The 12,520-nt window shown below is 41.2% G+C and overlaps 1 protein-coding gene across 1 annotated transcript in view; it reads left to right on the forward strand.

Moving 5' to 3' along the window:
- The first annotated feature begins 1,867 nt into the window (after window positions 1-1,867).
- LOC8042734 overlaps window positions 1,868-12,520 on the forward strand; it is a 97,402-nt gene continuing 86,749 nt past the window's right edge. The window contains exon 1 of the mRNA XM_029972220.3: window positions 1,868-2,169. Within this exon, the coding sequence (XP_029828080.3) occupies window positions 2,121-2,169 (49 nt within the window). The 5' untranslated portion in view covers window positions 1,868-2,120. The remainder of the gene's footprint in view (window positions 2,170-12,520) is intronic.

Raw genomic sequence — 12,520 nt, forward strand, 5'->3', positions numbered from 1 at the left:
CGCTCGAAATAACTTTAACAGTTTCTTTTATCGTTAAATTGTGAATACAGCTCGATAGTTCATTTGTATTCATTGTTCGATACGTCTGTTCACTTTGCTGTTCACTACATGCCAAGAGCGAGCTTTCAGAATAAGAATTCCACACATATTTAGCTAGCTCGCGTCGATGACCATATACGAACTCCTTATTCTTTTAATACTTTTAATAGTAGTGGAGTTCATTCCAGCTCACGCGTAAATGTGGCGTATAAAAAGAAATACTTAGGGGATTTTAACAGCACGCAGCATACTTCTGGAATCAACTCAGGTCATTACGAATTTGTTGTGCAACTATTTTCAACCCATCATAAAAACAATTACACTATTCTTTACCTAATAGCACATCCTGTACTTTGCTATTTAACCTCAGTCACCTACCATTTCCTTCCTTTAACTATCGAGCCAAAGGGCAAACGTTGGTTCACTGGCAATTTTCAGAAAATCATGTTGGAACCAAGTACAAGATATAGCCATTATTTTGTTGCGTACATACCAGATGCTGCTTGAGTTTTTAAAATTGCTTGCGGTTCTCAGACGTTGCTTCTTCGGGTTAGGGTTATTACAATGGAATTGTCTCTCGAGGACCGAATCGGAAATATCTAATGTTACTTGCATGCCGCCACTCTTATACCACTGATGCTTAGCAGATGTTTAGGAATTCGCACGTTAAGCTTGCCCAAGAAACATTCATGACAGATCGAAGGCTGCCATAAGGTAGCTAACAATTCTTATGGCAGTCTTGATTTTTATATCAATTTAGCTTGTAATTAAACAATTATTTAAAAAATGCATAACTAATAAAGATAATTCGCATTTGCATGTGCCCTTCGATGGTTGCCCAGCGGGAGAATGCAGAAACGGTATGGCTCGATGAATGAATAAATGGATGAGTATATTATACGTTATACCATATCCGTATAGCACGGGGTACCTTCATAATTTTTGCGCTGTCTTTAAAAATGAAATGTTCGAAAATATGCAAAGAAATGAACCACACTTGATTGAATGGAACAAAAGTTACGAAGCCACCCTTTGGTGGCGCCGTGATTCCAACCCAGTGTCTCTTAATATCCGGTCGGGCGACTACACCACATACAGGCGTACAGTTTGTGCGTGTACTATAGCTGCACAGGAAAACCTATATATTTTACGTCACTCTGTGGCAGCGGCACATTTCTTGGAGTTTCACGCGCCAATTGTTGGCATTCGTCGCGCGCATTTTGTTTTTTTCATTCTCTGCCCACGTGCAGTGCCCAAAGTTATCACGTGAACACACGCTTGTTTGTAAGCAATAGGTCATTTGTGGATATAAAAGTCAAACATTAAGGAATAAGCGCGAAATCACCTCGTGCATCTTGCGGGAGTTGATCATGTGCAGGCCACTGAAAGACTTCGGCTGCTGACTTGTTGCGGCTTTGCGATATGCCTGCGCTTCTCAGAACATACCGCACTGAAAGTTCTGTGATGTCACAAGGCATGCCAAGGAAAACTTCGAAGAAGCTCAAGCTTCTATGTATCTCTAAATCGACAATCCGTACTACCAATTTTGTTTCGCTTCAGCCTATACTTCGTCATAAAGTTCGGCATGGAAACCTGAAAAGGCGCTATGCGTTCAGTCACAAAACCTTCGCCGCTATCCCGCGCTGTTGTACGGTGTTTTTGGACTCGGAAGAATTAGAAAACGGCATGTAAACATACCGTTTCACGCATTCAGTACCCTGGATTTTAGGCCTAACCCGGCCGGGCTAACCCTAACGCCGACGGAGTACGAAGAAGCCTGCCGCTGCGCCCATCTGCGCGGGCAGAGAGCGGTTCTGCCCGAAGCCGGAGCGACACGTCCTGCCTGGAAGGAGCAAAAAGTTGCGCTGCGCGCGACTGACGTAGGGGCCTCCCAAGTTTCTTTCCTTCGCTGCAGAAAGCCGTCCTTTTACCGGTCCCTGGAAATAGGTCAGACTCGCCCGCGCGCATGCGCACTGCGGCGTCTGGCCAGTCCGCTGCTGCTGGTACCTCCTCGGTGGCCCGTCAGTTGGCAAGGGTGTTTGTTCCCTTCTTGGCCCTGCTGTGGGTCTCTGCCGCTCACGATGAACATCTGGATAACCCTGCTCGCCCTGATCGCCAGCTTGTACACCGGTGAGTTGTCCGGCCGGTGTGCGTTGGAGACCAGCGTGGCTCTTGTGCACGGGCATCGCACGTGCGCGTGCAGTCCGATTGACCATATGGTGTGTCCGAACTTGGAGGGTGTCGCGTTGGACCGATGCAAATTAGGTCGAAAACCTCGTTCTTCGGATACGCCGTCGTTTTTTCGACTCGCAATCTGCGTGGTTGTTTGCGGAGACTATATGGATGCCCGTGTTTTGTGCAGTACCAGGAGGAAGACCGAGCTATTGTTTTCTAGTTGTTTTTGTGGATACACTTTTCCGCGTAAATAGGTTTCTTGTGCGTCCTGTTTTCCTTTAACGACCGTTTGATGCACGTCCTGGAGTTGAAAATGATGCGGTTACTCATAGTGGAAGTTGAGTTTTAATATAGCGATGGAGTATGTTAAAACAACAACAACAACAACAACAAAAAACAGACTACCGATTTTTGTGTTGTACGCTACTTTATGTATTATACCTTAAAAAAAAAGTAAAGTGTTGATTCGTTTTTAAAACTTCATTTAACCATTTTGCGAACATTGCGAAAGTCGAATGGGGGATTAAAGCAGGGTACTGAGGGGTTAATTCTTTACAGTTTAGTCCCTGCGTAGAATTTGTAGAATTCGGCCGTTGTGCAGGAGTTAGAGCATTTTAAGTGGTTTGAGTGACGACCGCGCAATTTGTAGGTTAGGGTCTGGCACCAACCGTGCTTGCAACTTTGTGGCTGCTGTGTATTGCGGGTCTCGATAGCGGTCACGTTCGTTCCGTAACTCCTTCTGTGTCAGGCTTTGGGGTCGTGCCGTTGCACACACCTCGCAGGTATGCGCAACACCGATAGCCTAACGTTAATCAAGCAAAGAATTTTCGCAGCGGTAAAAAAAAAAAGAAGAGATCAGAAAAATATTATCGTCGGTAGATATATTGTGTTTTTGTGATCCATAGACTGTCCTTTGAGCGCGGTTTCTTGCTCTGAGCTTCCAAGTACTTATTTACTTGCACGATATGTTTAAACGAGAAAACCGGTGAAGCACCGCTTTGTTGTAAGTGCACGAAAGTAGCGGTTTTAAAAATACCCAATATGCCGTTTTTTCTTTGTTCTTTGCCTCGAATAACCATTACGCTAAGGACCTGAGTATGCATTCCTTGCCTGGAAAGTTTGTTTCGTCTCCATGAATGTTTAAACAGCGGCGTGACAGGCCAGTAGTGTTTCGGTGATGGAGGATAGAGGGCAGCAGTGTGTGCTATTATATTTAATGTAATGGCATATAAAACCAATATACTAACGTGTTTTTGCACTAACGTAACCAGAAAATGAAAAAAACGTTGCCAACATTTCCGCATATGCATTAACTGGACATGGCTGTTGAATGGCGGCAGCGTTTTTGCCCCAGATTTCATTCTAATAGAGACTTAATCGTGTACATTTAGAGGTTCTCAGAATTCGTGGCATGGTAGCAATCTTGGGATTTCCGGTTGTCTGACGTGCGACCTTTGAAATAATATCATTACTTAAAAGCTGACTAATTAAAAGTTGATGCAAGTTGATAAAAAGTTACTTAAAGTTGATGAAAGTTTAATTTACCCTAATTTTAAAGAAAGAGTGTTGCGATTTTTTTGGCGCTTGGCAGTGTGAAGCTGTCCATTGCTAGAACTCGATTGCGAGAATTTTTCAGTACCAACAACGAGTTCTTGAACTTTCTAATATGAGAAGGCTTGGGTGTTCTTTCTTTTTTCTCCTCGATCGGTGATTTCTCCTCGTCTTTGGGACGGTAATATGGCACCGAAATAATCACAGTTGATTTCATTTGAAGATTTTTTTGTCGGTAATTGCAGTCGCAATTTTCGAGTGAAATATCCTAGTTATGTTTTCTATGATACTTTTTTTATGGTGCGAGCTAAGACGTTCAGCGAAAAGGGTGCACGACTTTACATTATTCTTGTATATCCGCGGAAGTTCTTGTTTGGATAGTGGCGTCGTATGCCTTCGTATTTTAGTGGCTTCGCTGGCTTCGCCCGTTGGCACGAGGCAGCCATGAAACTCGGGACGAAACACCTAATGGCTTCCTTTTTGTAAAAAAATGAAGAAAAAGAAAGTAATGAAATTTTCCTTTTACTAGGGGTTCTGAATGCTGTGCCTTCCGCGTTGCCGCAAAAAGCCAGGCACCGCTAGTTCCTGATGTCAAGGTTAATGGGCCGGTGTTAACTGTTTTAGTTCGCTTACCTAGGCTATGGTTTCTGCGTACCGCGGGGTTGCACCACCTCCGCACTCTGCCGACGCTAGTGTCGCCTGTCTGTTGGCAACCGCGCGCATCGTTGGCTCCGTCTTTGCCGTCTACTCTTGTAAACACGCTCCATCTGTGACTTGGACAGTTGTTTAATAAGCTTTGTGAGGGGCCGGTGATGCCAACTCAGGACGGTGGTATTCCTTGGCACTGAACTGAGGATGTGACGAAGGGAAACTTAGATTGATGACAGATAATTGGTGCAAGAGCCTCTTTCTGTTTAATGAGTAAACCTCGTATTTTCTGTGCTGTAAATTAGCGTAATTTTTCATTCCGTCATGGTACGCTTCAGGCTGATATTTAAGAACTCCGGTGCAAATATTTGAGCGTATATATGCTAATAGCCAACATGATCGTTTTCCGAAACATGTTTGAAGAATATTTGTAAATGTTTGTTTATTTTTATGTCTTCTCAGCTGAGGTTAGGGTGTGTCGACAAGAGCAGTGGGCGGAGTTAGCCTCGCTTAAAAGCCTGCGCTGATTGTCCTGCTGCCTCTATCAAATGGAACTTATGGAAATCATGCTACTTCTTTGTCATAAGGTATATTAGTTCGGTAAAGTAGTCACAATGGAAATGGGGGAAAAAGAAGGGGTTTCCGATTAAGCTAAAAAAACAGGATGTGACACGTCACGATACTAGCCAAACTGATGAGATGACGCCAGATGCAGTTTTCCCGCTGCAGTTTTCTTTGACATACAATGGGCAATTACTGGAACCTGGGACAAGGCAAAGTCAATGACAGCTTGTCGTTTTACATGAAGGTCAGCCACGAAGGAGGTTTCGTGGCTTCTGAGAAAGAGGAAGCCTTCACATGATCACGTAATTTAGGAGTGGTGATATTTAGATATTTTGTGAACTCAGTTGGCAAAATTCTTTAGCAGTCCACCTGTACTTTCCCTCAACTTTGTCTCATGATTGTGCTTCATTGGTTTGTGGTTATCCAACGTTATTTAAATTCTCCACTTCTTAGTTAACGTGTTTTTATTATTAACGAAGACAATCCGAGGCAGTGGCATGCTGTGCCCGTGTGTATTTTTCTTTTCTCTCATATCCAGCAGCCGTAATTTATTCCAGAATACTTACAGTATGTCAAGAATTTGTCAATATCTTGTCAGTAGAGTCCATGTACTGTTCCCACTTCGTGTTGCTCTTAGCGGCGTGCTACTTTTTACCGTTCCAATAAAGGGCTTTCGGTGGGGTGCCATTTTCGGTGTTCGTGCGTATGGCGCGAGCTTTGCTAGCTTTCGAAAGTCATGAATATTTGCACGCTGGCTGTGTAGAAACACGCTGGGCTGTGGATGTGTAAACATTTAAACGATGTATAGACTCTTCCCCGTGCTTGTTTAGCATAATTAATTATGTCGTTCGTTCCTGCGGTATTGGCCAGGTATGAACACCTCTCGATCGTACGGCTCAAACCTCTTTATGGTTCGACTACGTGAGAAAACGCCAACGCGCGAGCGTTCGCCAAAGTCAACTTCTCGAAATCGCTTGTTAGTGTAAGCCGGACCAGAAATATTCTCTCTGCGTTCTAAGGAAATTTCCTCTGCTCGCTCTATGTTTCAGCGTTTCGCTTCGCTTGTGGCTGAACACGGATATATTTTTATCAACCCACGTTTCTTTTTTTCAGGAACGCCTAATTTATATTTCTTCTAACAGTTGGCTGCTATTGTATCCTAACTAAATGAAAGGGCGTAATTGTGATGCAGCCAATCTTGGCAGGAATATGTGGTTTAAAACACTGTAGATGGCAATCAATAACTAAGAAGAAATGTATGACACAAGATGCATAGCGTAAAATATATAACACCTCTTTTTGCGTTTAAACGTACGTTTCTTTAAGGACTGCAAATTTTATAAAGTCGGTCTACCTTCACCTGCGTAATTTTAATGCTAGTGTACTTGGAGATTATAGAACTGAACAACAAAAACGTTTTACAAATTAAAAAACAAAAAACAAAAAAGAAAAAATGTTATCGCACAACGAGAACCAAAACATATTGTTCTATACAATCAATCCGTTTACCAAACCGTAAAATGGAAGCATGTAAACCTGATTACTTTCTTGTGAGTTTCTAGCAGTGAGTCACAAACCTTCCAAGTTCGTACTTGCGTATGCGTACTGGTTCGAGAGCTACTCTCTTTACATATAAGACTTTCCCAACACCTCCATTTGCGGCATCGTGCCCCTCCGCATTTTGTTTTGCCTCACGGTACCTGCAATAAAATCACTGATATTCAATAAATGCATCCTATATGGAAAATTATCAATAGGGTTTCACTAAAAGATATTTAGCGAACGTAATTTCAGAATAATGAAAAATGACCAAAGTAATTACATAAAAGTGGTCGGCTCGCATTCCTCATTTTTAAAATTCAGTAACTAACGCATGTTTATTTTTAAGACATATTTTAAATGTAACGACAGTAAATAAAATTTAATCATAATAAAAAACAATAAACAAAAGTTTAGCATCATGCCTTTGTTTTTAACTAGCTCTAGCAGTTGAATAAGGGGTTTTAAACGGAACAGGCTGAAACATTTTATATTTAAAGTTGTAAACTTAATGAACAGTGAATTCTACATATGCATCGAGAAGGTGAACTCAGTCTGAATGTTTGGTGAAGACGCATGCTTCCTGCTCAATTCATCAAGTATTGGTACTTGGATGTGTTTTGAACTAAAGTGTGTTCCTGAAGTGTATTTTAGCAAATGCTTAAGACACACTGTCTTTGAAGTGGAGTCGGGTGTACGGAACAACTGCCAAATATATTCGAAAAAATATCGAGCTTGGTTTTGTAAGCAGGTGAGCAAGTTTAGCAACTATTTGACGCCGTATAGCACAGTTATTATTGGGGGATATTTTAAATCTTTTTTTTTGTATTCAAATTTCATATTCGGTGCTACGTTTGTATTTGCGTACTGCTTGTCTTATGAGGGCGTTACTTCGCTTTTTAGAAGGTCAGCAATTCAGAGAGCGTCTTGCTTGTAATACACGAAATATAACTATAGTATGTGAGCGTTTGATCGCTGATTAAAGGCGTCCTCGCAAGCCAGTTGCTCGCGCTTGTGCTTGTAGCGCGTATTCGCTTTTTTGCTGCAAGTAAATGAGCCGACAATTCGGCAAGTGTAGGTGATAATAGAATGCATCGATTTGTTGTCGACATTTTATTACGTTGATTTGTGTATTTTATCACAGATTTCCGGCCCAAATTTTTGGGGATTATCTATAAATTCATTTTTCATGACCTTTCCGCCTTTCGAAATTTTCTTATCCTACAATAGTTATTTATTATTACTTATTTTATAAAAGAAAGATATTGTAGTGATATATTCAATGTAGAAAATAAGCACATACATTTTTAGCTTTATTTCCTACACGCTTTTGTGCCAGTGTAATAGCAAATTTAAAGCGGCGAAAACGGCGTGAAAAGGTGTGACGTCTGTCTTAGACACGTTAAGGTTTCATTCAGTAATGTAAAAATACACATGTGCGCCGCTGAAAGGACTTATGACGTGCTCTAGTGAAGCCTTTTGTATGTCTTCCGTATAGATATCTTAGAGGCAACTCCATCTCGGACAAGCAGGTTCCGTCCAAAGCCCTCGCGTTTAGTTCCTAGAAAAATGTTTTCGACATTAGGGCTGGTGCCTCGAGCCAGTTTGCCAACTCAGAAATCAAAAGCCCGCTGTAGGAATCTCAAAAACCCGGTACATTTTAGTCGCACACGCTTTATTGCTATAATTAGTCTAAAATATTACAATAAATAAAAGAACCATTAGAAGGGAGCTACGTTGTTTGATGCAGATTGCTTCCATGCGCAGAATAATGCTCATTGCATGATCTTACTGTTACCAGGTGTTACCAGGCGTTACCAGGTACCACTAGGTGCATTGTTTGACATTCCCGCCGACGTACACCTCCGTGTGTCGTTTCAATCTGGAGTGCAATAATTCGTGGCAGTACAAAGCTTCAGTGACCAAATTGACATGCTTTGGAAAAGCTATACTTTCCAGGGTATCTGAGTCGTCTAACGTCGCTTTGACCTTCCAGTAACCGGTCTCGAACCTTTAGACCTCTATTGCTCCCATATCCTTTTGCATTTTTGTGCATAGTTCACTGGTCCCATTTCACCTGGCAGACTTAGAAAACAAATTCATTAATTCACGCACAAATCAGTTGAAGGTATGTTTCAAGGTTTGTCAGTGTAATATCCCAATGGCATCGCAAGCGTTTCTCTCACCAAAAACACTTTTGCTGTCGGTAAGCAAAAATAACAACCCCATAACTGTAACTTTTCACGGAAATTAAGTTATTTATGATTCATAATTGTAGATTGGAGAATATTTAAGATCGCCAGAAAGAACACTAACACGACTTTAAAGCCGCTAGAAATCCCGCTGCCCGCAAAAAGGGCCATTTCTCCCGCTAGGCGATTCAGAAAACAGCTAGATTTAGCGAGAAAGCCCCTCAATTTGTGAAGATGCTTGGAGCTTGAAAAATGTCAAGAATTTAAGAATTCCAGAATAGTTGTCGCATATGTTTACCATGTTTTCGCCCGATTACGTTAGCCTCGCATTCAGCAAGACCAAGGGCGGAGTCCTGGAGGCCACATTCTTTCGTTCACGGTCACTTGGTAATCTAAACGATGTTTACGGCTATTATGGCTCGCGCAGTCCCTCGGATTCGAAAGAAGTGGTGGAAGCGACGTTCACAAAAACAGACGATGAAAGGCCAGACGGACTTTTAAAGCTCGGGCAGCTTGGTTGAACGTTCTGCACGCCCGATGAATGAGTTCAGCATGTTCCCAAATTCAGACTGGGAACCTAAGTGTGCAGCATATTCAATGAAAGTGTTTCCGTTTGAGGAGAAAGCGCATAAAAAAATATCAGGGTCTCTTATATTATCCCTAAAACGACTTGAAGGCGGAAGGCCAAGCGCCGATGCATTAAAGACAGACACCCTATTATTGTGTTGAGTCATCCTTCTTAATGTGCTGAGTCATCCTTCTCAGTGTGCTGAGTCATCCTTCTTAATATGCTGAGTTATCATCTTAATTAATAATAATAATAATAATAAATTTGTATTCCGGAACATTCATAAATTCATACAAGAGTGCGGGGGCAATCAAAGCCAACAGTGGCTTGTGTGACGCCCCCCTCCCCCCCAAAAAAAACAAAAACAAAAAAAAAAACAAAAAAAAACGAGGTGGAATGTCTAAGAACACAGTCAGTAAAAAATTTGCACAAATAAAGCAGAGAACGGGAAAGAAAACGATCATGAAGCAGTTATAAGACAACTAGACAGGATGACTAGTATATACACAAATGCAAATGTAGTCGATGACAATTTAGTCATCCACTTAATTCGCTTTAGTTCCTCTTAATTCACTTCAATTCCTCTTAATTCACTTTAATTCCTCTTAAATCACTTTAATTCTTCTTAATTAGCTTTTTCGTCCTTCATAATTAACTTTGATTACTCTTGCTTCTATCTAATGCCACTTAATTCACTTCAATTCCTCTTAATTCACGTTGATTCCTCTTAATTCACTTTGATTCCTCTTCATTCGTGTTGTCATCTTTCTTAATTTTATTGCCTCCATTTCGCCCGAGTGGTCACGTAAACCTTTTTGTACTTTTCGTGTCGCCGACGTGTTTTCACTCAAGGACATTGAAGGATGACTGAACGATGAGACATATGCTTTCTTTTCGCCTTAATAACTCAGATGAGAAAATCCGCGAGTGGAGTCGGAGTTATCCAAAAGCGCTTCTTGTTCACGCCTTTAGCGCGGCAAAAGCTAGTGCGGGTGCCTATATGAGCAAGAAGATACGAGCAAAACAGCGCTCCAAAACCACTCCCTATCCACAATATAAATCCTACATCAGTAAATGCGAGTATAGCAACAAGAGGGACTGCTTGCTCACCATCGACAATTGCGGTGTGTTAGTGAACACAGATTAAGCTAATGGACTTTGCTTGACCTCTTAATCTGGCCATGAACCCGCCTTCGAGGGAAAGTGCCGGCCTGTACGTTTGTGCAGTTGACGAGCTCAGAACTCAGCCGACGTCCTCACAATTTGACGAAAGCAATTACTCTTACGTTGGTACTTTATAATGTTGACTATCTAACTGGCACATCGACTGCACATTATAGACGGCAGGGAATGTCTCGAATCTCAACTAATTCTCAGCTCTTCTGAGATGTGGCGTATGCCCGTCGTTGGTTTAAAAAGTTAACACTCTAAATTTTGTTTTTCCGAGTTTAGAAGATAGCCGCGTAAGCACACAGACTCTGAAATAGACGATGCCCACTGTTATTCTTGTGTTTATTTTATTGACACCTGAAGCACTCGGACATGCGTTTTTTTAGGAAACTTGGTGTGTAAATAAAAACATAGCCAGCTTATAGGTTATAGCATTAAACATATTGGATGCACCGTTAGCAAGGGCAGAGCGATAAGGGCGGAACTTCACAATATTTTCTTGCGCAAGGTCTGTGCAAAGAACGCATTGTGTAAAATATCATTATCGTACCTCTGACTTTGCTGGCTTCTGAAAAAGTTAGGATATGGCATTTCTTTATAGGTCGTTTGTGAAGCGTAGCGTATAGGTATTTCCAAAGATATAGTTTAGCATTTGTTCAGTATCACCAAGGCTCGAAAACAATTATGTGCGCAGGGATGGGGATTTCCAAACTCGCATTGTGTAATAATCGCGAGTACTTGGCGGCTTCTGGTTTGGTAGTGTGGTAAAACAAACTAGTCTAAGTGAATATTTGAATATTACCTTAGCCTGTTCGGCAACTCTCGCAACTGCTTTTTTATTCGTGTCATTCTCTTATATCAGTGATATCTTCGTTATGCAATCAAGGCCTTTGTTGCTGCCTAATTGACGCTCGGCAGCATTTGAGCTACATATACTCTGGCAGTTGAACCGCATTCGCTTAGCAGTTGCTTTGTTGTTTAAATAGTTTGTCTAATTTCAAATGGATCTGATGATGAAATGAAGCATAACAGCTTTAGAGAGAGAAACACTTCGTTTGAAAGGCGACAAAATTGTCCTTATTGAATTTGTGGGCTGCCGACTTCTCGTTTTGGTGTATGTAAAATTAAGTAGGAAAACATAAGCGAACGATGACAAAAGTAATACACAAAGTTTTAGTTTAGTAGCGTTTCGTCAAATTTCGTCTTCTGGAACATTCGCAATGAACTCGTTGGCTTATCCTATTCCGATGTTAAAGTGTATAAGCCCAATAAGTTACCGAATGTGAAATTATGTTTTTTTAATGTTTTGGAGAGGGGAACTTATCATTTATTTCTTGTCTTATGTATAAGATACATTAGCAATGGTATTGATCAATCGTTTTTGTAAGTTGACAGTTTTGACAGAGAAGGGAGTCTAGCTCGCCAAACAGATTCACATAATATTCCTTTGAGGCTACGTTGAGTCGTAATCGGTGGAGAACGGTTTTCGTCCTACGGGATGTATAATTAAGATTACGAAGGGATGGAGGTTATGGAGGTGCCTTCGATGATACATAAAACTCGGTGGGCAGGAATTTAATATATAATTATTCACAGTAAGTTGTTTTAGTGTCTGAACGTGATAATGAATTGTTAAAACTGTATTTCTCTTCACCATAAGTGAGGGCGCCGCCAACAACACGAGCGGATGTGGCCAATCAAGCGCCGCCAAAAGCGCAACGCCGCGCTGTTTGCCGTCTTTTTGTGCGTGCGTTATTACCGACTGAGTTTTTATTTTATTTATTTCTTAATTTTATGATACCGCTAGCCATAAGGCCAAGGCGTTTGGTAAGCATTTTAGAAGTACGAGCACACTTGATCATTAAAAATATTATCAAGGGAACCAAACACATTTTCATTATTTACATTATCCATAGGAAGGCAGTTCCATTCGCCATTACATTTAACACAAAACAAGTTTCTATAAATGTACGTTGTTGAAGCGGTAAGTTTCGTTCTAGTTGCGCTATCGAAATTTGCATATTTATGAATATCAATAGTCATAACCATGTAATAATATATATATATATATATA

This window comes from Ixodes scapularis, unplaced genomic scaffold (genome assembly GCF_016920785.2).
Source record: "Ixodes scapularis isolate PalLabHiFi unplaced genomic scaffold, ASM1692078v2 PGA_scaffold0__279_contigs__length_252992795, whole genome shotgun sequence".
NCBI classification, from domain to species: domain Eukaryota; kingdom Metazoa; phylum Arthropoda; class Arachnida; order Ixodida; family Ixodidae; genus Ixodes; species Ixodes scapularis.